Source organism: Poecilia formosa, unplaced genomic scaffold, assembly GCF_000485575.1.
Source record: "Poecilia formosa unplaced genomic scaffold, Poecilia_formosa-5.1.2 Scaffold21, whole genome shotgun sequence".
Lineage (NCBI taxonomy): Eukaryota > Metazoa > Chordata > Actinopteri > Cyprinodontiformes > Poeciliidae > Poecilia > Poecilia formosa.
The window spans coordinates 3607595-3630705 of NW_006799960.1; the positions used below are offsets into that span (position 1 = coordinate 3607595).

The 23111-nt window shown below is 40.4% G+C and overlaps 2 protein-coding genes and 1 long non-coding RNA gene across 4 annotated transcripts in view; 1 reads left to right on the forward strand and 2 right to left on the reverse strand.

Annotated features, from left to right (window-relative positions):
- Window positions 1-6213, reverse strand: part of LOC107835774 (uncharacterized) — a 20770-nt gene extending 14557 nt beyond the window's left edge. Inside the window, exon 1 of the long non-coding RNA XR_001661597.1 lies at window positions 5893-6213. This is a non-coding gene — a long non-coding RNA (uncharacterized LOC107835774). The remainder of the gene's footprint in view (window positions 1-5892) is intronic.
- The window catches only part of dtnbp1b (dystrobrevin binding protein 1b), a 33408-nt gene extending 20308 nt beyond the window's left edge, over window positions 1-13100 (forward strand). Inside the window, exons 2-4 of one of the 2 annotated variants that reach the window (XM_007547773.2) lie at window positions 6277-6444; window positions 9734-9877; window positions 11050-13100. In XM_007547773.2, coding sequence (XP_007547835.1) covers window positions 6277-6444; window positions 9734-9877; window positions 11050-11384 — 647 coding nt within the window. In that variant the 3' untranslated portion in view covers window positions 11385-13100. The remainder of the gene's footprint in view (window positions 1-6276; window positions 6445-9733; window positions 9878-11049) is intronic. The other variant, XM_016669323.1, reaches the window with a different exon arrangement.
- A 1779-nt stretch (window positions 13101-14879) lies between these two features.
- Window positions 14880-23111, reverse strand: part of jarid2b (jumonji and AT-rich interaction domain containing 2b) — a 111779-nt gene continuing 103547 nt past the window's right edge. The window contains exons 9-18 of the mRNA XM_007547774.2: window positions 21451-21543; window positions 21118-21236; window positions 20615-20685; window positions 20368-20482; window positions 20171-20276; window positions 19712-19894; window positions 19312-19442; window positions 18158-18344; window positions 17894-18001; window positions 14880-17234 (exon numbers count right to left, since the gene is read on the reverse strand). Coding sequence (XP_007547836.1) covers window positions 16998-17234; window positions 17894-18001; window positions 18158-18344; window positions 19312-19442; window positions 19712-19894; window positions 20171-20276; window positions 20368-20482; window positions 20615-20685; window positions 21118-21236; window positions 21451-21543 — 1350 coding nt within the window. The 3' untranslated portion in view covers window positions 14880-16997. The remainder of the gene's footprint in view (window positions 17235-17893; window positions 18002-18157; window positions 18345-19311; window positions 19443-19711; window positions 19895-20170; window positions 20277-20367; window positions 20483-20614; window positions 20686-21117; window positions 21237-21450; window positions 21544-23111) is intronic.

Sequence of the window (23111 nt, forward strand, 5' to 3'; positions counted from 1 at the left end):
CTTTTTTTTTCTTTTTTGGCTGAAACTACAAGCAAACTGGACAGCAGATCCCATTCCATTTCAAACAATCCATCCACAGCGCCTGTGTTCAGATCATAATGTACAGATTATATTGGGATTTTATGTTGGCACCTAAAGCAGTGACACATAACTGCAAAATAGAACATTTTTTTTAAATGGCTTTTTTTTTTTTTTTTTTTTAGTATTTTCTACAAACAGAAATCTGGAAATTGTGGTGCACAGTCTTCAAATGGAGAAGAAAGGTTATTTTTAAAAAGAACGTTTCCATTTCCAGTTTTCACAAAGCATTCAGGGAGCACAACAAGCATGTCGGCCACATGTGTCAAACTCAAGGCCTGAGGGCCAAATCTGGTCCGTCGTAGCTTTTTATGTGGCCCTCTACACTCCAAATTACATCAAAAAGTCCCTCCAGTTTTTCCACAAATTTGCAAAATTCACACAAAATCAACAAATCTCCACATTTCTTTTCTGATTTTACTTCTCAAAATCGATCAAAAACTTTGAGTTTAAAAGTGACCGCTGTCTCAGCTTTACTTGATGTCAAATTATAGTCCATAATTGCTATGACAAATAATAAAAAGTCACATTTAATATCATGCATTAGCACAAATTTCGTAAAAATTCCTAACTTTTCTAAATCAGGACCACAAAATCTGCAATTTTGACTGCTAAAATCACTAAAGTAATCACAAAATCCTGGAGGAACAGCTATTTAGTGATATTTTAACAGTTTAATTGGTTTTATCAGTATATTTTGGCACAACCGGCCCTTTAAGAACATTCAGACGTTTGATATGGCCCACAATGAAACTGAGTTTGATGCCCCTGACGCTAAAATGTAACTTTTTTTTTTTCAACCGCACAAAAGATCCTTCCTAGGTGTGCGTGACAACTTAAACCTCAGAACATGACATTTCCACAGTAAAACACGGCAGCATTATGTTGCGGGGAAGCTTTTCTTCATCCGGGTCAGAGCTGATGGAGGAAAGCCAGGAAACTGGACCAGATAGAGGTTCAGGATAAAGATCCTAAACATACAGCTAGAGCCACGTTGAAATGGTTTTACATCAAAGCATAAAGTAGAAAGTCAAGACACCCTTCAGTCAAAATTTAACATAATGCATTATTTTCCTTCCACTTCACATGTTTCTGGTCCATCACATGAAATCCTAAAACGAAAATAAGAATAAAAATTAGACATTTGTGTTTCTAATGTGACCAAATTTGAAGAAGTTCAAGGAATCAAGGCTCCACTGGCACAGCTTATGGGTACACCAGGACACTACTGGAGAGTAAATGAGAGGCTCACCACTAAATGAAGTCTGCTGCTGATGGCTTGTATATGGGTATTTCCATATGAAAAAAGGTTGGCTTCTTGTTGCCTATCAGTGCTGCTGCAGATGCTTAAATAGGGCCTGTTAGCTCTCTGGCTACAGACCCTCTGAGTCTAAAGGATTCTGAAAGTGCTCCATTTAGTTTGATGCTTCAGAAATGCTGCTGAAAAGATGTTTTTAAAAAGTCTTTGAAATGTGCGCCCAGATAAGAGATGTGATGACTAAATCGGCATGCTTCTAAAAAAATAATAATAAAAAAAAAAAACTTCAACACCACTTGCAGGGAGCGAGTTGAATCCCAAAGTCACAAGCAACCTTTGATGGGAGTATCTGCTTTACATTTCAATTGCAGTCCGTAGCGCTTCTATAAATAGAAACACGTTTATGCATGAGAATATGTCTCATGCAAAGTCACGCTGGTGTAAAACGAAAACAGATGAGCTACAGATATTTAATAAAATAACTTTTCAAAAAAAAAAAGCGATAGTTTGCAATTGAATGGTTTCTACTACGGTTTGTCAGAGAAAAACAAACAAAAAAAACAGGTGCAGAATCTCAAACTCACTCACACATGCCTGCTCTCATGCAACCCCTCTTCCTGTGGCTTCTGCTTCCTGCATGCGAAGCACATAAAACCAGCTGAAAACAGATGCGATGCGTAAAAGCTGGCAAAGTGAGCAGACAAACTTAAACGTACGGTACTTCTTCTTTTTTTTTTTAATGGCTGGATCAGATGCATTACGCACCGCAGCATGCACAAAGTTAGGTAATACAACATTACACATTGAACTTGCATTGCCAGTTTCCAATTTAATGTTAACTTGACATTTGTGTCTTTCGCTTTCGATCATTTCTTTCCTGTGTTTGGAATCATTTGCAGATGTATATTCCTACATGAGCCTTTTACAGTATAAGTTAGAAGTATACCACTGAAAGATGCTTGAAACAGCAGAATGTATCGGACCTTGGAGAAATGCTTATTTGTGCCTTTATTTGAAATTCATCAGCACAAACTTTAGGCTAAGCGGGTGGGAGCTATAAATAGCTCCTGTGGCCACAGCAGCACGTGTTGGAGGATGTAGGTAGCTGCGTCTGGAAAGAAGAAGAGGTTGAAAAAAAAGTAAAGTACATTAAACTCACTGCTATTTATAGAGAGGGCGATAACAATAGAAGAGTTTAAACGTGGTATATTGAGATTTTATAGTCTGTATTAATATTATGCCTGTGTGTCACCGGTCACACTTACCAGTGACGTTCATAACGTACTTTAATAAACACACACAGCCACAGTCTTCAGTCAACTCTATGAGAGGCTTTGCAACTGCTGAAGCTGAAAACCACGAACCTGGCTAGTAGATTAATGTCAACGCGCTTACTTTCTGCTTTACTTGTTATTTCTGCCAACTTCTTGAAACACTTAAAAAGTTGTTCTTCTGCTTCCTTTACCCAACGCTTGACCTTCAGCCTGATAAAAATGTATTGACTAGTTTCATACGTGCTGGAAAGTGTTTCCAATACACCTATTGCGTGCGTACTTTTTGTTGTGGAGAAAGACTGTTTTATATTTTTAGTTGCTAAACAATAATGGTAACATGCAATGTTTCAGTGAGCAGTCAGGTTTTGTTGGAGTGGTCTATATGAACTATTATAGATCCCGGAATAAGAAATTGCCATATTTGGAGAACAGGAAGCAGATTCCAAATTTTTTGGAGGTTTTTCTGTTTTCTAGGTCGTGGACATGTGGCTACTCTCAGGAGTAAGTGTAGGATTTGCGCTACTCTCTCTTCAAAATCGGTTGCTATATTCACCCAGATCTGAAAAATTAATCAAAGGCAGATCTGGGTTTGGGGTAAATATCACTGAATAATTGTGGTCCTACTTGCTGTAAAAATAAAAATGAAAGCGAAAAGCTTAGTTCTTAAAAGATAAATACCTGCATGTTGTATCTGACTTTTAATTTATCAGAATATTTGTGCCATGATCTGAAAAGAGGTTTTTGTCTGCATCAAGTGTCTGTGCTAAAGTTGTACCAAAAGTTACGCAAAAGCAGTCCAGGGACCACAGATGGCTCTTGTGCCACAATTTGGACATCCCTGCCCTCTACAAGTCAGGCCACATGACACCGATAAACAGTAGGCTGCAGCAGCCAGCACTTTCTCTATGCATATTACTATAAACAGTGATAAACATTTAACTTGTCAATAAAATAACAATTGTTTTGTTTCCAACAAAATGCAGTCCAGCCTTGCTGGCCTCACAGACAAAAACAGGCTGATATTTTTAGCCACAGACTATGCAAATGAATCCCAGCTGCTGTCTGAGGTGAGGGTACAAGCTGAAATGAAAATAGAGAAAATGTCCTTTTAGTTTTGGCCAAAACAATAGTTTCCATTACCTATCCAGCGGATAAAGATTGTTTGACTCAGTGTGAGCACTCTAAGGATATGTCTACATGCATTAAGACTGATTGAGGGTTTACATAGTTTAAAGTTTGGCTTTAAAATATGTGTTTCACTCTCTTTCACGGAGTCGGGAGTCATTTCTACATATCAGATTCCAAATGTTAAAAGAACTGAGACTGCTCACACCTGCATGCCACACGAGCCTTTTTGTTGTTCCTGAAACCTGAAATGTATTCTTCTGGATCACAATTTTGACACTGAATGAACAAATTAACAAGAACTACATGTGCTTGGAAATATAGTATATACAACAGAAGATGCGGAGCAGACTGGCAGACAAATAAATAGTTGACTGAGTCCAGTCAGCATGAACAAAGACGTGAACAAATAGTCAGTACAGGAAAGTAATGGCTTGAGAATTAGATTAGAGGCAAATAAAATAAAACCCAGAATCCAACAGTACTGTTATTACTGTCTGTCTACAAGCCCTAATTATAACTAACCACACTGGCCTCTTTTTTCCATTATGCCTTCTCTTTCCGCAGCTACTAACCCCGCACAATGCTTGACAGTCTTAACAAAGCTTCCCTGAGGCCCTTAATCTAATAGAGCGGTCTCTGTGAGCCACACACACACACACACACACACGCCAACACACCAGCCAAGCAGGACAGAGTCATGGGGGAAAGACGAGGGACAAACATGAAACATCAGATGAATGAGATAAATTGGATGCTGGATAAGAAATGACAGAGAGAAAGAAGAGTGCTATTCTTTTCCGCTGTGTCTCTGAGGAGCGTTAGTGGGAGCTCTTATGGGAGCTCATTATTCTTTGGTTTTGTGTGTGTCCATCTGTTGCCACAGCCCAGAGTTTATCAGGACTCTTATCTCCGATGTCAGGGTGTTGAGTCCCTGACGCCGCAGTTGAAGAGGAGGGGAGGCTGTAAGATGTGAATTCACAGGAGGAACGTCCAGGAGCTGCCCAAACCTTTTGGTCCAAGCTCAATTTAAATCACAGCTAATGTGTGGATCAGTTTAATATGTTTTGGTGTGACATATTAAACTGACTCTCGTGCTGTAGTCGGTGGGTGGACTTATGTAACCCTTTGTCTGTCGGAGAAAAATTGAGGAAAAAATAAAGAGACATCCCCCACCAAGGTTCCAGGCTGCATCAGTGCCTACACTCGCGAACAGCACAGTCATGCTTCCATCATGTCAGAAAGCATTACGCAAAGTTAATTTATCCCCTCCAGACAAACATACACTCCATCCCCCGTTCCCTACTAATCAGGAACTGTGCCTTACGCTGAAATATCTCAAAGATTCAGGTCAAATATGTAGGGCTGAAATGATTAGTCACAAAGAATCCATTATTGAAATAATTGTCAACTAATTAAGTAATCGATTAATCTTTAACTGGAGTATACAGACTCAGAAAAGGCACTGAATAAGCCAAAACTGTACAAAAATATATACATATTGCATTTCAGACCAAAAAAAAAGTCTATATGCATATATATGTGTTCAACCCAGAACTCAAGTCACCTAGTTTTTGCTTCACCTGGTTCAAATGATGCACATGTGGCACAATACAAACGCTGCACAACACCTTGAACACACCATCCACACGGAGAAACATGGCGGTGACATCATCATGCTGTGGGGATTGGGACCTTTTTTTTCCCCCACAGAGATGGGAAAGCTAGTCAAAGTTAACGGTGGGATAAATGAAGCAACATGCAACGTGAAATCCTGGAAGAAGCTGTAGATAGTTGAGACTGTGGTGAAGATTCATCTCTGGGTAGGACAACAACCCTAAACCGGCCAGATTTACAATTTAAGTCCAAGCATGTTCACGTGTCAGAATGTCCCAGTCAAAGTCCAGACCTAAATGCAGGGTTATACTGCAGACACTTCGAATCTGAAGTGTAAACCATCACAGCAAAGTTCTGTGCTGCTCAACGATACAAATGTATTTCTCTCCTGAACCTCGTCTTTTAAGCTTCAGAGCCTGGGAGGACACACGCACACACACACACACACCTACACACACACACACACACACACACACACACACACAGCAGGAGGTTGGTTCTTGGTTTACTGATGTGTTTGCAGCAGTGGGGATTACTCACTCGAGACGTTAGTCAGTGTGGTCTCCCCTGTGCAGCCCGCAGCAGACGGACGGAGTATTGAGTTACAAACGCCGGGGAGAATCAGAGAATATCTGAACGCCTCAAAAAGCAAGAGCTCCACGTCGTTCTGCTTCGGTAACCGTTGACCTCGACCTGTCAGGGTTGAGTCCGGCCTCCCGAATCTTCCTCCTGGAAAAGACAGAAATTTGACAGATGAAATAAGCCTTACTTCTTTTGTTCCCCGTTTCAGTGAGCTGCACCACTTCATCATTATTTTATTTTATGTTTTTTTTTTTTTTGTAGCGCACGGCCGCTGCTTGTTAGAAATAATAATAAAAATTAAAAAAAAAAGTTAACTTGCACTCACTTCTCTTGCGCTTCCAGTGGAGCTCGATGCGGAGCACTCGCAGAAAGTCCCTGGAGCCGAGCAAGCGGGGGTCCCAACGCCCCAGGTGAAGCTGAAAGAGAGGCAGAAGTTCTTCGAGGAGGCTTTTCAACAAGACATGGAGCAGTACCTGTCCACCGGATACCTTCAGATCACCGAGAGGAGAGGTAAGGAGAAGAAAATGTCTCGTTTGATGATCCGGGAAGTGTGAGCTTATGAGTTTATCTCCGTCGATCTTATTCTTGAAAGAATACAGAGCCACATGTTATTGAGCTTAATGTTTGAGTCCCGTTGCTCCCAGCAGAGACCTTATCCACTTTAGTTGCATATGACAACACTGAGCCGCTGTTGCTCTGTAACAAGGGTCTATCCTTCAAGCCTTTGCTTTGAAGAATGACATCAGACCATATAGATATAGTCTTGCAATGCGACTGCAATAGCATCCTGCTGTGGTTTACACCCAGTTTTGCCTCCAAAAGTCAGCTCAAAGGATGGACTGAAACGTGGAGTTGCAAAGACTCAGTGTTAAAAGATGTTGCAGACTCTGTTGGGGTTTGTGATGTGATTTTTTTTCTTCCCTCTCTCTCTATTATTCATCCATCCTCCTCCATTAATCCCCTGGAACCAGTTTATGAAAGAAGATTGTGAAGCAATGGGGAAAGAGAGAGAGATGGAGCTAGAGGGAAGAGATTTAAGGATGAAGAATGGAGAAAATGTGTGGGGTTTGTGTTTCTATCGTCAGTCAAAACTGCTTGTGGTTAATGAAGGGGTTATTTTGTTTTTTGTTCAAAGTAAAATCTAAAAACAAAACAGTGAAGTGAAGCAAACTGTTCAATCGTGGTGGGCTTTCTGACAAAGATATCTAATGAAAGATTATCCTAGAGGTTTAGTTGACAAAACGCAGAACAAAAACCACACAAAGAACAAAGACGACAGTTTAGGCAAGATTTTCTGGAGGTTATAAATCAATCCCACAATCCCACATCTTGCCAATGATGTTCAATACATCATCTGAAAATGGTCTGAAAATGGAGTATGGCACAAGAGAGAACCTCCTAAGAGAGAGATAGGTGGATTAATATGAGAAGTAGTCAAGAAGCCCATAGTGACTCTGGGAGAGAATCTGTTGACTGGACAACTTCATCAATCACAACTGATGAAAGACAGTCAGGAGAAGTCCTGTTTGCCACGAACGTGTGGAAGAACGTGCTTCGGACCGTTAGGACCAGAACGGAACCTTTGGCTCGGGTGTAAACATCTGTGGGTGTTACAAACCTAAGACCGGACGTGACCCTAAAACGCACCGTGATGCACGGTGTTCACAGCACTACGCTGTTTGGACTCGAGTCAGAACTCTGGAGAAGAGTCTGGAAATTTGTCATGAACGGAATCCCGTACAGAAAACACAAAGTGAACGCCACAACCTCAGTAATAATCACAAACTGGTTTCAAGGGTCTTAGACTTTACTTTTAGTTTCTTGCACATACACAGACTCTCTCTCTCTCTCTCTCTCTCACACACACACACAGCATATACATATGCAGGCATTTACTTTGTGTAATTTCCCTGCAGGCAATAAGAGCCCTCCCAGCAGGGGTACCCTTTTAGGCAAGGTCACACCAAAACAAACAGAGGAGCATGTCAGAGGCTGTCTGATGGGGAAAAGATGTTTTCAGTCGAGAGGACCAAAAAACCTTTTCAACATTACCAAGCATCACTGTTTTATTCATGTTCCTGTGCTGGAGACACCGCTCCAGGGCGCAATCTGTCATCCATCCCATGTTTCGCACGGCTTTGACGAGAAGGGCCGTATGGATGCGCACTGGAAGGAGTCTGCATACTGAGCGTCCATTAGCACAAATTAGATCTGTTTCCTTTAAAAAAATGTCAGATAAGAAAACAGCCTAATGGTGAGAAATGCATGCAAGAACGGTCTGAATTAATCCCGGTGTGACATTCTGTTGTGTATAATCTGTATGTGTTTGTGTTGCAGCTTAAAGGGCAGGGGGACTTTAAGGCAGCCTCTATTTGGAAATAACATCCCCCCTCTTTCTTTCTTTCTTCCTTTCTTTCTTTCTTCCTCTTCTCTTTCTTTGACTCTTCATTCTGCTCTCCTTCCCTGTGCCGCCCTCTTCTACTCCTCCTCATTTTCCTTGAGGTACGGTAGCAAACGCATCTTCTAGCAACTCCTGCTCCAACAACTAATCACGTCGGCTTCTCCCTCATGTGCTTACAACTCTGCTGCCCCCACGCCACCCTGCCCCCGCTAACCCCTTCCTCCCCACCCTCCCCCCTGTCAGTGCCAGGACTGGCTGTCTGTGATGCATGCAGCAAAACCATTATGGCAAACCGTGGGGCTCTGCAACCCCCCCTCAAGGTGGTGAATCCAGGAGTGTGTTGGCTCACAAGAAAGATTTCATCTAAAATTGGAAATACGTTGGCTCGTTTTCGTTGGAGAATTTCGTCACGTACCCGTCGTGTATAATCCTTTGTAGGCAGTTCATACATAAAATTAATGACTCCTCTAATCTGTTAACGTCACAGCTGATAATGATTCAGTTCTTTGTCATAATGTGTCTCCCACTGCCATTTTCTAAGTGATTCCCAAGAATAGCTGAGTAAGCTGCAGTGCAAATGCTAAAACTGTTGATGTCGTGTTACAGTAATAACTCCAAGAAAAACGTTTTTTTTTTGTTTGTTTTTTTTCTCACATGAACACAATCTATACACAACGTCTCCTTCGTGTATAAGTCAAGAGGTTTCGCTCTAAATACTGTAGCAGATATTCAGTCGTTTTTGTTTTTTTTTTTGTCCTCGTTACGTTGGGCTGAAACATCGATTGCTGTGAGGTGCAGGAGTTCATTTGTGGTGGAAAGTTCTCAAAAATGTTCTCAGTTTAGGACTTCGAATTGAACTCATGCTCAATAAAAAGGTGGAATTGGTTCAAGGCTGAGATCAAAACGTTTTTTTTTTTCTGTAAAACTTGGCTCAGTTCACATCACATTAAGTTCAGACTGGTTGCTACAAATGCGGATTTTAACACTTTTACCCTTCAGCCGCTTTTGCATTAGATATTTGCTGTAGTCGTTCACACTGAGGAGCAACTCAACTAAGCAGTCTATAAAATCTTGAATTTAAGTAATTTTTCAGGTCTGGTTAAATAAAAAAATAAAAAAATAAAATAAATAGTGTGTAAGTTTATTTCCTGTCATGTTAAAGCTACATAGTTTTTGCACTTTATTCATTTATTTTACTTTTATTTTTTAATCATACCTGCTTTCACATTTCAAACTCCATCTGGCTTGTTTGTGGTCATTTGCTTATGCATCTGTATCGGTGAGTAATGATTGCGACTTAGAGCAAAGCGCCTTCCTTCCTGGACTCAACTCCTTGCTTCTGCCTTTCCCACGCCTTTTGGTATTCCCCGATACCTGACTGCGATTTGTCGTGTCCAGAGCCAATAGGAAGCATGTCGTCCATGGAGGTGAACGTGGACATGCTGGAGCAGATGGACCTGATGGACATGTCCGACCACGAGGCTCTGGATGTCTTCCTGCACTCTGGGGGAGAGGACAACAGCGCTGCCTCACCGGTCACAGGTAAATGTGCAGAAAATCACACCGCAACCTGTCGGTGAACTCTAGGTCACGTCATTTGGACATAATGCTGTGCGTCCCGGTTTTAAACAAGTTAAATAACTTGGGGAGGCTGCTGGTTGCACTGGATTTTATGGCAAAACCGGGTAGAATTCAAATGCACTCCACATTTTTCAACATTTTTTTTTCTTTGTCACATAAAATCATCAACAACAACAATCATAAAAAAACGGCAGTGAAAATTGTGGCTTTAACTTGACAAAATGTGAAAAAAAATTAGGTAGTATGAATACTCGTCTAGTATACATCCTGTTAAGAGCTATATTTTTAAACGGGATGCAGGTAAATGTCCAATCTCTAGTTCCTTTGGCGAGAATTTCATAAATTCACAGCTGCATGTAAACTTCAAAAAACTTTAACAACTTTTATTTGTAGCTCATCGTTGGATGGTGTCAGAGTTGACACCTATTAAACACAGCAAATAACACAGGAAAGACAAGAGAAAGTTAGATTCTTAATACTCGCGAGGAGAACAGACAGAGATGTGCTTTCAGTTACAAATCTCCTACTGCTCTGAAGCACATTTGCCTGCTTCAGAGGCAAATTCTGCCAATAAAAAGACAAATTCTCTTTTTATTGTCTTTAGGATCCCTAATCACAGAGAGCGCTGTAACTCTAAAGGGAGGGGGAGAAACACTTCATCACACAGTCACAGCGCCAAGATTATCACTAACTAACAACACAATCTATCTCACACTAGCTTATCCAGTTCCTGACCCAGGATCAAACAGGACAAGTTGTGAATCTTCACGGCGATGGTTTTATAGCTATCTAAGAGGTCAAAGCAGGGCGTTCTGTGAAGAGCTGCTGTCACTGCTCTTCTTCAGAGAGGCCCTCTAAGAAAGGAAAGCAGAGTGATTAACAATATAAAAACATTTCTTAAAACATATGACTAAACTAAATAAGTAAGGCTACATAAACTAAGGACATAATAAAGATATAACAAATAGTTGATAATAATACAATTTACCCAACAGATGGCAAAAATTTCAAATGTCTGAATTATCTAGAGAGACACGATTACTGCCAAATAAACACAAGAGTCTAAAAGACACCGTCACTCCTACAGCATTCTCTGTTCATTGACCTAATTAAGTCCTTCTGCTATCTAAAAGGTCCAGACATTGAGTCCTTTACAACCGAGATCAGCCTCCAGGTCCCCACACAGGCTGAGCTCCGACACAAGCTTTCGTCCCTGTCCTCCACCTGCACGGATTCAGCCAGCCAGGACACTGAGGCCGGGGAGGACGATGAGGACGAGGAGGAGGCCGAGCAAGGAGGAAGCGGCGGTGGCGGTGTTGTTGGAGGAGGAGGAGGGAGGAGAAGAAAACCCCCAGTAGTGGTGACCCTGGACGAAGAGGAGGTCCACCCGGACGCTGTGCTGGCGGACAGAGAGGACCAGGAGGATCAGAGCAGTCGAGACTGTGAGGAGAGGAGGCAGCAGGTTTGAGGACAGATGGACTTGATTTAAAGAGTGAAAACCCTCAGAGCTGCCAAACTTAGATCTATATTCTATTGTATTCTATTGTATTCTATTCTATTTATTGGCTTTTATTCCCAAAAACCTTTCACTTCATCAGAGAGATGACATTGAGGTTGCACTAACTGCCACATAAAACTTGCCTTAAGACCAGTGATGTAAGTTCAGTCTGATCAAATGTTTTTTGAGATGTTTGTGATCCGTTTTTTTTTTTGGCTCAATAAAATGAAATAGTTTAAGGTTTTTCAGAGAATCAGGTTTGGTACTACAGGCTTCTTGCTCGGTCTTAAAAAAAAAAAAAAAACATGTATGAAAGTTGCTATAATTATATTCCGGATATAAGACCATATTATTTACATCTGAATCTCAATAAGTTTCAATCAGCAAACCAAACATTCAAGTGATATTTGTTTTTTTCTTCAAAAAGAGAGAAGCATTTACAAAAAATAAATGCATTAAAAAGAACACCCTTTACTTGAGATTAAGATTAAGCATGAGAGAATAATACAGAAAAAGCAGAGAAGCGGCTTAATCGAAAAAACACCTTTGAAATTGCATTATTTTTAGGATTTGTGAAACATTCAGAGTACGAAGCATTGTGAAGGTAAATGATTGACAAAAAAAAAAAACTGTTGAAAAACATCCAGAAATGTAATAGAAAAATGTGAAAACAAGAAACATTGTGGAAATCCTGACGTTCCGTTTCTATACCTCTGCATGTTGAGGCTGAGCAAAGCCTGTTCCCGAGAAAGGAAATGAGGTCATAGATAAGCCATCGGTCCGACTCGGTAAGCTCAAATTCTGTTCATGCTTTATAGTGAAACGTATTGTGCATATATCCTAAACCTGTTTTCTGATTGTTGGAACTTCAACTGAACAAATAGCAGTGTTTTTACCTCTCATATGTTAATGAAAAAAAAGGAACTACCTTCGGGACTGTGATCCTAATCTTCCTTTCACGGAACAAAAGTTATGTATTAAACTCAAACCAAACTCATTTCCTTTTATCGGACATTATTTTATTTAGCTCAACCACATTTTTTAAGACAAATCTACAGTTTTCCTGATAAAGCGGGGAGAGGAAAAAAAAAAACCATGCAGCAAGTGCAGCTTCAAATTTTGTAAAGTTCTCACTTCAGGACGATCGTCCTGATTGAGTAAAACATATCCATAAAGCTCCTTTTAAGCAGATGGAGCGAAAGCTGTTTCTGTGCCAGTATAAATTAGATTTTTGATGCAATTTAGATGAATCGAGCCGATGAACGATGTGCAGAGGGCACAAACTGTTCTTACTTTCATTATGGATAAATGTGACAACCAGCTCTCATGTGCCAAATTTCTGACTTTATTCCTGTCAGAACTGACTGTTCTGCTGAGGTTTCAGCTGTTTTAGAAACATTTGCTCACACAAACAAACATGAACCTTGCCCATGACCTGTACATTTTGGACAGATTTCTTCTGAACTAGGACCAAATCCCCGTCTCGGAGCGTGCTATGCACTGGACATCGGCCTGAAGGCCAAATCTTTATTTAGTTTTGGGGGTTTTTGGGGTCGGAAATTGTTAATATTTGTGCAGTGCAAATGCATTTTTCCCTTCATTTTTCTTACCCTTTGTTTAATTTTCTTGACTTGTTAATAATGTTTCTGCTTCAGAGTGAATTGATTTCCCTCGAAGCATTTTGAGGAAAAAAAAAAGAAATGTGAGCAAGATTAAAAGTGTGAGTGAAAACAGCCTGTTTGCTCATTACTGAGTTAGGGTAACTGCATGTTTGGAAAGAAAAGTGTCTCTTAAACCAGGAATTACTTTTCTCTGTGTGTATTAATTCTGTTTTCCCCCAGAGATGTAAGGCATCACCACTCCAACACCGAGAGTAAATGTCTTTTCAAGGCTCAAAGTTGCTGTGTGGGTTTATTTTGAATAGTAAAGAGCGCTGATGTACAACAGTCATTTCACTGCACTTTAAAGTTTTAAGAGCTACTGAGGCAGCTCACAAACACTGGATGCAAATGGAGTGAGTGGGTTTTTGTTTACTTTGCAGCTTGTAGGAGAACATCTCAGTTAGCTGTTTGTTTTGTAATGGTTTTACATTTTTGCCCTAATTTGGTTTAGTTAATTCAAATGTCTGTTTTTTTTCTTTCTTACTTTTGGCCAACTCTCTACATTTTGAGTTATCTTTAGGTTAATGTGGATGTTTTAAACCAAGTCTTTCTTTGGGCTGGAGTTACTTCTGTCTTTGTTTTCCACTCCCATTTTCTCCAGTCTTTGTACCTTACAGTGACAGCATGTTATAGAACAAATAAAGATTGTAAAGTAAATCATGTGTTTAAGGAATCCAGCGCTGTCAAATGATGTCTAACCATTAAGTATTGCATGGTTATTGTTGGCATTTATCACACATTCACCTTATCCTCCCTTCAAACCTGTTTTTTTTACATTTTATGAAAACCTACTAAATTTAGACAACATGCTAGTGATAGTCTGCATGCTGTAACTAGCATGCAGACTATCTAGCTAAAAGCTTTTAAGCTAGCATCTTACACTTTCCTGTTATCACACTGGATGGATGAATTTAATGTTGTGAAACAGAGTAGTGACCCACAACCATTAGCATAATCTATATTATTTAGCTAATTTTAGCTAAAAATGATTTCTTTCCATTTTTTTCAATATACAAGCAGAAAGTTTTGCTTTGAAAGATGATAGTAGACCCTTTCAGTTTTTTAATGTTTCTGCTTATTACATTACTGAGTTTTTTTCACACTTCATGGAGTACATTACTGTAGGTCGGCATGCTAGTCTAGATGCTACAATTATTTAGTTTCTTAGCTAATTTTAGTTGTTACATGGGTCTTTTCACACTGTATGGAGCATGTGAGGTAGGTCAAGATGCTAGTCAGCTAGCTCTAGTCAGCTAGCTTTATAGCTCATTTTCGCTTACAAGCTGTGTCCTGACCTTACAGCTTAGCTTTGTAAATGGTGTTCTGCACAAATTTCTAATACTCTTTAGGTGGGACTTTTCCATTAGCTGAAAGTTTTTACTCTAAGTTTTTCTATTTGCGTTTTGCTTTATTCTGCTGCTCCTGCCTATTTCTTTGACTTCAAATGCAATTCTCACTAAAAATGTTCAATGAAAGAATTCACACTGGATTTTCACAGGAAATGCTACTTTTTCTAGCTGAATTTGATAGTAGCACTTATGGCTTTTTGACAACTCCTTAAAATGATTGTGGCTTTTAAATGAAGCTTATGAAACTGTTTTGATTTCCACATTTTTGTATTTAATTATTTGGAAACAGATTTCAGTAAAGTTTGAGAAAACTGGCTCTACTTAAATATTACTGACGTATAATAACATGCAAATAAAATATTGATGAGGCAGCACTAAGTAATTTCCTCCTGTACTCAAATGAAAACTCGACACAAAGAAACAAGACACAAGTAGGTTGGAAAGGACCGACAGTGAATTGTCTGTAAGTTTTTATTAAACCTTAAGTACAAACTGCAAAAGTAAAAAACTGTAAATATAACCAACATGAAACTCTTTCCCAATGAAAGGAAAGGCCGACGTGCGGCTTTAATAAATTAAGTCACCAGAGATCCCATTGTGAGCAAGTAGTTTATATTGTAGAAAATGGAAGAAAAAAAAACAAACGAGAACTAAGCAATAAAACAAAAACTGGAAGAAAAAAAAATCCCGTAAGAATAAAATATATTGTAAGGCCATAAAAACTTGACAACCACTTTTTATGAAGCTGAAAACACCTTGGTATTTCTTTAAATAGTCCTAAAACAGTTCAGTCTTCTGCGAGGGACAAATACCGACAAACTGGATTATAGGATTTTTTTTTTTTTCCTTGACAGTCACCACTGGCAAGCTCAGTGCAACATGAGTAGCTACTACATTTTTGTTGAATTTTCAGTAATGAAAATGTAAAAACCCATTTTTTGTCAACATATCCTTTTTTTCCCTTTTCTTTAAAAAAGTAAAGCTAAACAAACAAAACTAGGCTGGAGGAAAAGAGGGGGGGGAGTGTAGGGGTCAGGAGGGGGCAATCATTGGCTACTCAATATCTTCTTTCTTAGTGATATAAGCAGCACTTAAAATTTTTATACACATTTACCAGAGCAAAACCCTGTAAGCATCTAACTCACACAGATGAAGAAAGGGAATTGTAAGGCTTTTTCTTCATCAAGCACTCTCCTCTCTGGAAAACTCTCTTCTGCATTCTTTTCCTTCCTTTTCTTTCTTACTTAACCCCGGCAAAAGGCTCAAGTATTTAAAGAAATTTACAGGATATATGTACAAAAAGGTTGATGTTTGTTTGTTTGTGTTGGACTTTTTTCCTCTGTAAAAATTACTCATAATATATCTGGAAAAAAAAGGGGACAAAATAGCAAAAAAGCAAAGAAAGAAAAATCGATATTTCACATTTTACACTCATTAACTAGTGGCTCTACTTGAGATAACACATCAGCTCAACAAATGGGAAACAAAAAACCCCAAAATAATAATATAATAATAATTAATGTTTACTGGTACAGATGAAACAAGAGGACTGGAAGAATGGAATGTTAACACGATTGCACATCTAGAACCAGAAAAGCCTGAAAGCCTTTCTGACCTGTGGGGCGTGAAGCAGGCACCAAACGCCCCCCTCAAACATCTTTTTTTTTATTTTTATTTTTTTGTGTTGTTATACAGTAATTATAACCAACAGCACCAATAAAACGGATCTCCTCGCCAAGTGTCAGGCACTGATTTCTGGCGAGAGATCCCTCCGTGTTGACGCGGAAGTGAGGCTCTGTTTCGCTCACGTCCGCTGACAGACGAAACAAAATAAAATACGAGAAGGAGAAACAAAACCAAACCTAGCAGAAAAAAAAAAGCTAAAGATTCAAAATAGAAGTCAAAAAATGTAGCCAACCAACATCGTCTTTTCAAGTTTTTAAATCTTGCATCACCTCCTTTAAAGAAAATCTGCAGGAAATGCATCACAAACGCATAAAATTCAATAAGAAAGGACTCTTCTTCCTTAAAATCAAGGACAGAGAGAAACTTTGGGTAACTACTTAACGTCATCTGGAAGGGGGGAAAAAACTTAAACATGGTGGTGGGGGATCCATTTTATTCGTTCCAAATTTTAACAGGGATGGGGGGGTTCAGTCTCAGGAGCAAGTGATGCAAGAAAAAGGTAACAAATGTAACCCATTCTGAGTCAGAAAGGACGGAGGGGTAAAAATGGGGCCCTGTCAAGTCTTCCTCTGAATGTTAATGCTTGTACTGTTGATTCAGAGCAGGTCGGGGGCGAGTGGGGGGAGGGGGGAGACTATAAAATCATAAAAAATATCACTCGAGATAAAAACTAATTCTTCTTTCACACTAGTGCAAAAAAGACATCTTGCTTTGCGTTTATTTTTCTGTTTTTCAGAAACAAGCTGTCGCTAAAGGAGAGGTGAGCGAAATGGAGACTGAGCTCGGGTGAGGACTGGGTGGTGGGGGTGGGATTGGGGGTGGGGTAGTGATCCTGCTTAATGTAGAAAACAAAACAGAAGTGGCAGAAGATCCCCCGCTTGTCCGCTTCAGGACACGGCCGCCGCCTTCGGCATGTGGATGGACGACAGGCGGGCCAGGGACACCTCCACAGTGGCGCGCTTCCGGGGCCCCCGCTTGGCTGGCGACGCTTTGGCGGGGCTCAGAGTGTGGCAAGAGTCTCCCACTCCTCCACTAACAATGACGGCTCCTCCTCCGACGCCGACCCCTCCGTTCTTTAGCATGGCCCTACCGCACACCTGGTTCACCAGACTGTTGATTTGCTCCTGTACGGGAACAGTGTTGCGGAAAATGGGATGAGCACAAACACAAGTGGGGTGAACTTTTACTTTTGTAGACATTTTCGTTTTTGAAAGAACTTAAAATGATCTCCACAGTTCCAGGGTTGGGAAGATGCTCTTGTTTAATCGAGCACAGGTGCATTTCACTGCGCCCTGATCAGCCTGTGATGGCGTGTTCTGTACACTGACGCAGTTTTCAGGAGGCTAACATTTCTGTATGGATATTTGTTTTTATTGGTTTTATGTAAACTTTTAATCTTAAGAGATTTGATTTTCTTTAAGTAACATTAATCAAAATAACTGCATGAAATACATGCTTCTGCATGAACAAAATTTAGAGAATATATGAAGTTCACTTTTTGAATTGCATTAGAGCAAACTGATTAACTTTCATAACATTGTTGTTTGTTAACCCGCAGCTGCAGGATATGCATTTGCAAATGTACATTAAGTAAAAAGAGAAAAAACAAAGAGAATACGAGAAAAGTTCAAGTGTAAATAAATTTGGTTTCGCTTTCAGCAGCCAGAGTTAATCATTTATTCATAAGCCGACAAAAGCATTCTGAAAGAGTGTCAACGGTGAGTGTTCAGTTTTATTTCTAAGTTGACGCCGCCCCCTTCTGGACACAGAGAGAACATCTCACCTCGTCATATCGATACATCATCTTAAGGCCCCTGCAGGACTTGTGCTTCTCCACGTAGCGCAGTGCACACTCCAGACAGAAAACCACGTTGTCCGTCTCCTGAACCACCTGCAAAGATGTGAAAACGATACAATATTACCACTAGGAAAACAGATCAAAGGGCAACAGGGATGTTTGCAACCCTTTATAAATGTCCTCCGCTCTTAGATCATGGTTCTCACTGGATTATTGTGAAAAGGTTTAGTTTAGACACTCTGCTCTCACCATGGACAGGTAGCAGAGGTGTTGACAGATTTGGCAGCGTCTCTCCAAGGACTCCAGTGCCAGCCATTTCCCACGGGGCTTCTTGCGCCCGTCGGCGGGGCAGAGGTTGCCGTCGTGCGTGCCGTACCGGGCAGAGGACAGCAAACCCGCGTTATAAAGTTCCTGACGTTGGTGCAACTCTATGTTCCTGGAGGGCGAGCGAGAAGCAGGTTTCAGAAAGAGACAGGAGACCGTTTTCAGGAAGGGCAGAGCAGAACCTGTCGACGTTTGATTGCAACTGAGCAAACAGGAGTAAAGTTTCTCTGGTGATATTTACTAAATGTTTATACGTATTCCCAATACAACGTGGACAAATAACGGGCAAAGAATTTAACAGGAAGTAACACACTTAGAAAAAAGTATATGTGTTTGATCTTTATAGGCACCAGGTCAGCTACAAGCACCAAAGTAATAAAAAAAAAAAAAATGGCAGCTTCAAAACTGATCAAAGTTTCCATCACACTCTTTCCACCAACTAAAGTACTTTAATTGGGGTGCCTCATAGGATAATCCTTCCTTTTTTTTTTTTTTTTTAGAGTAATACAACACTGACCCTCTCCCACATCAGTTGCTGCACCCTGCTGGTGAGCTGCCTGAAGGAAGGCTCCCACTTTTCTGACTGTCATGGTGCGAAAGCAAAAAGAATCACTATATAGTCTCCCTCATACAAGTAATGTGAATTTAAAAGTACTGTTGGAAAACTAGAAGTGGGATCTGTAAAGCGGTCGACTGCAGGAAACTAATTACCCAATTAATTTTTGTGTTATTCAAAAAATGCCTGAAATGATACAATTGAGACAAAAATGTATAGCACTGTAAACAACACGTAGTTACTACTTCTAAATTTAAAGGACATTTCTGCTCTAGTCTGTGCATCAAAATAACAACACAATATATTAAAATAAATAAGTGATCCCTTCATGCTGTATAATTTTATTTAAAATTTTGGCGTAAATACTTATATTATACTATGTTATTGCACACAAAGAGTCTAGCCTTTCAGTCTTCTACAAGTCAAAGCCCTAACCTGGTCCCTTTATGAATATTTTAAATCAAGACTTATTTTAGATCTGTGATATTATAAAGAAGTGTTTTTGTGTGGTGTGGCATCCTGCCTGAGGTCTTTGAGTAGGGTGGAGATGGTGGTGAGGAGAAGGCCGTTGTCCCTCTTGGACTCGGCGGTGGCGATCTGATACAGTAGCTTCTCCATGGAGAAGGGCTTGGCTATGCAACGAAATTTCAGGTCCTGGGCAAAAAAGCAAAAACGAGCATAAATCACATGTTACATATGGAATTCATTTCTTTTAGTGAACCGATGTAAACAGTCGACTTTTCTTTCCAAATATCCCTTTTGCGCAAGTAAATACTTGTTGGATTGTTCTTGCAGAGTTAAAAATGTTGAATTAAATTTAAAAAAAAATGTCTGCTTTATTTGACGCAACGTCCAAGTTACTGCTGGGTATATCTGCTCATATTCAGCACAACTAAAATGTTCACCTGGTGTCATGGACTGACCTTTGCAGCCTGGTAACCCAGGTTCATCCAGTGTGGCGTGGCAAAGTGCACCGTCTCCGACACGCTGTAGCCACAGCACACTTTAGAGACAAAGGCACCGGGGAAGCAGACCACAAACTGACCACTCCGCTGGACCGTACGGTAAACCTTGATGCCTTCACGGCACAGCACCTCTGGAGAGATCTGGAGGGTTAACAACGAGAGAGAGAGAGAGAGAGAGAAAGAGTAAGGGAAGAGTTCCCAAACAATCTGACCAAATGTTATACTTTTCAGATCTAAAATAAATTTTGCTTCTGGTATTTAAGGCAGGACACGGCTAAAGTTGTCACGGAACGAACTAAATGTTGGTTGGATGGACGGAGAGTCTAGATATGCAAATATCTTTCTACACATTCATACAAAGGCATGAAGCAAAAGTTAAAGAAACAAGACCACTGCTCCCACACAGACACTACTCACCATAATATTCTTCTCCAGCATTTCTAGTCCTGGGGTGCCATTGGCTTGAAGCAGTGTATGGACCACCTTGTCCAGCTTAGCCTTCTCCTCAGCAGGGACAGAATACCTGCCAGAGAACAGAGGTTTCATCCCGCTAATCTAAGCTTTGCGTGTTACCACGATGTGGCAGATCTTAAACGCAGGTCGGTGACACTTACCAAATGCAATCAGCACCAGTGTGTAAGTAATCAATATATGGAAGGCGATTTTGGTCTCGAGACCAGCATGAGGTAGAAAAGACCATGCCAATATTTAGCCAGGGAATGGTCACCCCTGAAAAAAATGGGACGGAGGCATTGATGACTGCCGAGTTCACCGCAGGCAGAGTAACGCACAACATTTGACAAGATGCGCCTGATAAAGCTCGTTGGTCTGTAGAAATATACAAATACAGTAACTTCTTACCAGGCACAGCACCCAGATGCCTCAGTATGGATCCAGAATTATTTGGGAGAACGGTGAGGTTCCATCCATGTCTGAGGAGCGAGGGGAAAAAATTATATTTAACAAACATCTTCAACGAGACACTTGTGAATCCTCCTGCAGATTGCTCTACAAAGACAATCTGTCTTTGTCAGACCCGGATGTTGAATAGCGTTCACAATTTTGTTCCTGCAGCACCGAAGCTGAAATTTCAATCCTCGTCTTACTAGGGGCTAAAAGAGGTGAAACGCTCATTAGCCGAATTAGTCTGAACCACTCCGTGCATTTGTCACGTCGAGATAAGAGGTTCTTCATCAGCGCAGGAAGAGCATCTGCGTGGCATAACATGAGCTTAAGCCGTGTCGTTGCCACGTCACTAAGGTAACGTCTGAGCTGAGGTTTCGACAACAACCGGTGAAAACTCTGATTTTGCAGCTCACGTTCGTTCATCCGAATGTTTAGGATATTAAGTGCGAGGCCCTTACTTTGAAAATGGCTCTGATTTTCCTGTTGGGAAACCACTGCCGTGTGTACTGGTGTCCACCTTTCCACAGTGGACTGCCACGTGGGCGTCTCTCTGCTCCACTATCCTCCAGTATTCTTGCTGTAAAAAGAGACAAAAAAAAAAGGGAAAACTGTTGACTTAGAAATGCATGAAGCGTATTCCAGGTGTTGTACTGAAGTGATGAATGGTTTCCTTCAGCAGCTTGACGTTCTCATTTTACCCACAGTTGCAGAATAAATTCAGCCACTAAAAGTTGTTGACTTTCCTTTTCTCGTTTGATGTGGGTTTTTTTTTTTTTTTTTTGGAGGCTTACCTCAACCTCAGCAGCTCCAGGTTCCTTATTAAAGCACATGGTCATGGTGTTCCGGGCTATCCTGAAGAAGTTGGTCAAGGAAACCGATTTCCCCTGTAAAAAAAATGCTAAATTATCCATTGTAAGAGACTAAATGTCATGATTGAGGAAAAAGAAACCATGGAGTTGCAAACCAAAAGGAAGGATGTGAAGAGAAAATTAGTAAAAGGAATCATTTTTTCCCCCTCTAAACTTCAAAGTTTAAGTCAAAGACTGGATAAATGTATATTTATCCTATTTTATGAGAGTCCTACATCTACAAATCTGCTCACTGTATGCCTTAACCTTGTCAAATCCTCGAGCTCAAAGCAACTTATTTAGATGAGATTTGTCAAATCTCATCCAAAGAAGTATAATAAAGTTAAATCAAATATACTTGTTTTTTTTTCCCTGACAGTTCAAATACTTCTTAATCATTTAGAAACCATAATTATACTCCTGACAAGCACTTTGTTCTCTTGACAGGACAAGTGAAATCGGACCTCCTTCTTAGAGGCCTCTTATAATCAAAAACTGCCCACAAATCTAAGCTGTGCATGTTGTGACGGAGTCATTGATTGTTCTGGGTCATGTCTGTTGGCAGGATCTCAGCTCTTCAAAGGAAGGTCAGATAGGGAGGGAGTCGGTTTCCGTGGGAGACAGGGAGTGAGGGAGTGGGGGAAATTAAAAAAAAAAAAATTAAAAAATCCAATGAGATCCATACTTGAGATGATTATAGTTTGCTTCAGAGTCAAAGTGAACGTGCGAGAAAGTTACCAAAGTCATTTTCAGGACTGGATGAACTGCTGAATTACCTTCAACTCAACAACACATGTGTGCACAACAAATCAGTCCTGCTGAAGATGAACAATAATGTATAGAGCTAAAGAACACACACATTTTGAAAGGAGTAGTTTGGCTTTTTTGTTGTTGTTTGTTTGGGTTTTTTTTTTTTTTACCTGACCTACATTTCAACCAGCCAGATCAGCAAAGCAGCCAAGAGGAAATAGTGGTGGGAATATTGTGCATGTGAATCCATGTGCACATAAGGCCTACAGAGTAGCGTACAGAGAACACAGCTGCAGAGACATATTTCGCTCAGAAGATATGGAAGGTACAAAAACGACAAGCCGACGTTTCCATCAATCGAGCAAAAGATATGGTCTGCTCAAAAGTTTACATACACTCACTATATCAGCGTGAATGCGATAACTTAATGACCCATTTGAACCTTTCGTTTTTGAGATGACATGATGCAATAAAACCCGTCAAGAAATGGGTGCACAGATTGGAATGTACTGTAGATTTCCTCTCACCTGCACAAGGTCAAAATTGTACATGCAGGCTCAAATATCTGAACACCCACACTACTGTTTGGTTCAATGCCTCTCTGTGAGTTGCAAGAAAACCTCTTGGACCTCTGTCTGGATAGTTGGAAACATTCGAGTGCATTGTTTTGTGGTACAGGCTGGGCATTAAAACAGTCCATATGTTTTCAATTGGTTGGGTTCTGAGCCAGTCCAGAAGCTTAATATTAGCCTTTGTTTTCCATTCCAAAACACAATTTTCTGTCAGAACACCCAACTGTATCCAACATATGGGCCTCATATGGATATTGGTTAGGCTCAATGAGAACTAAGCGA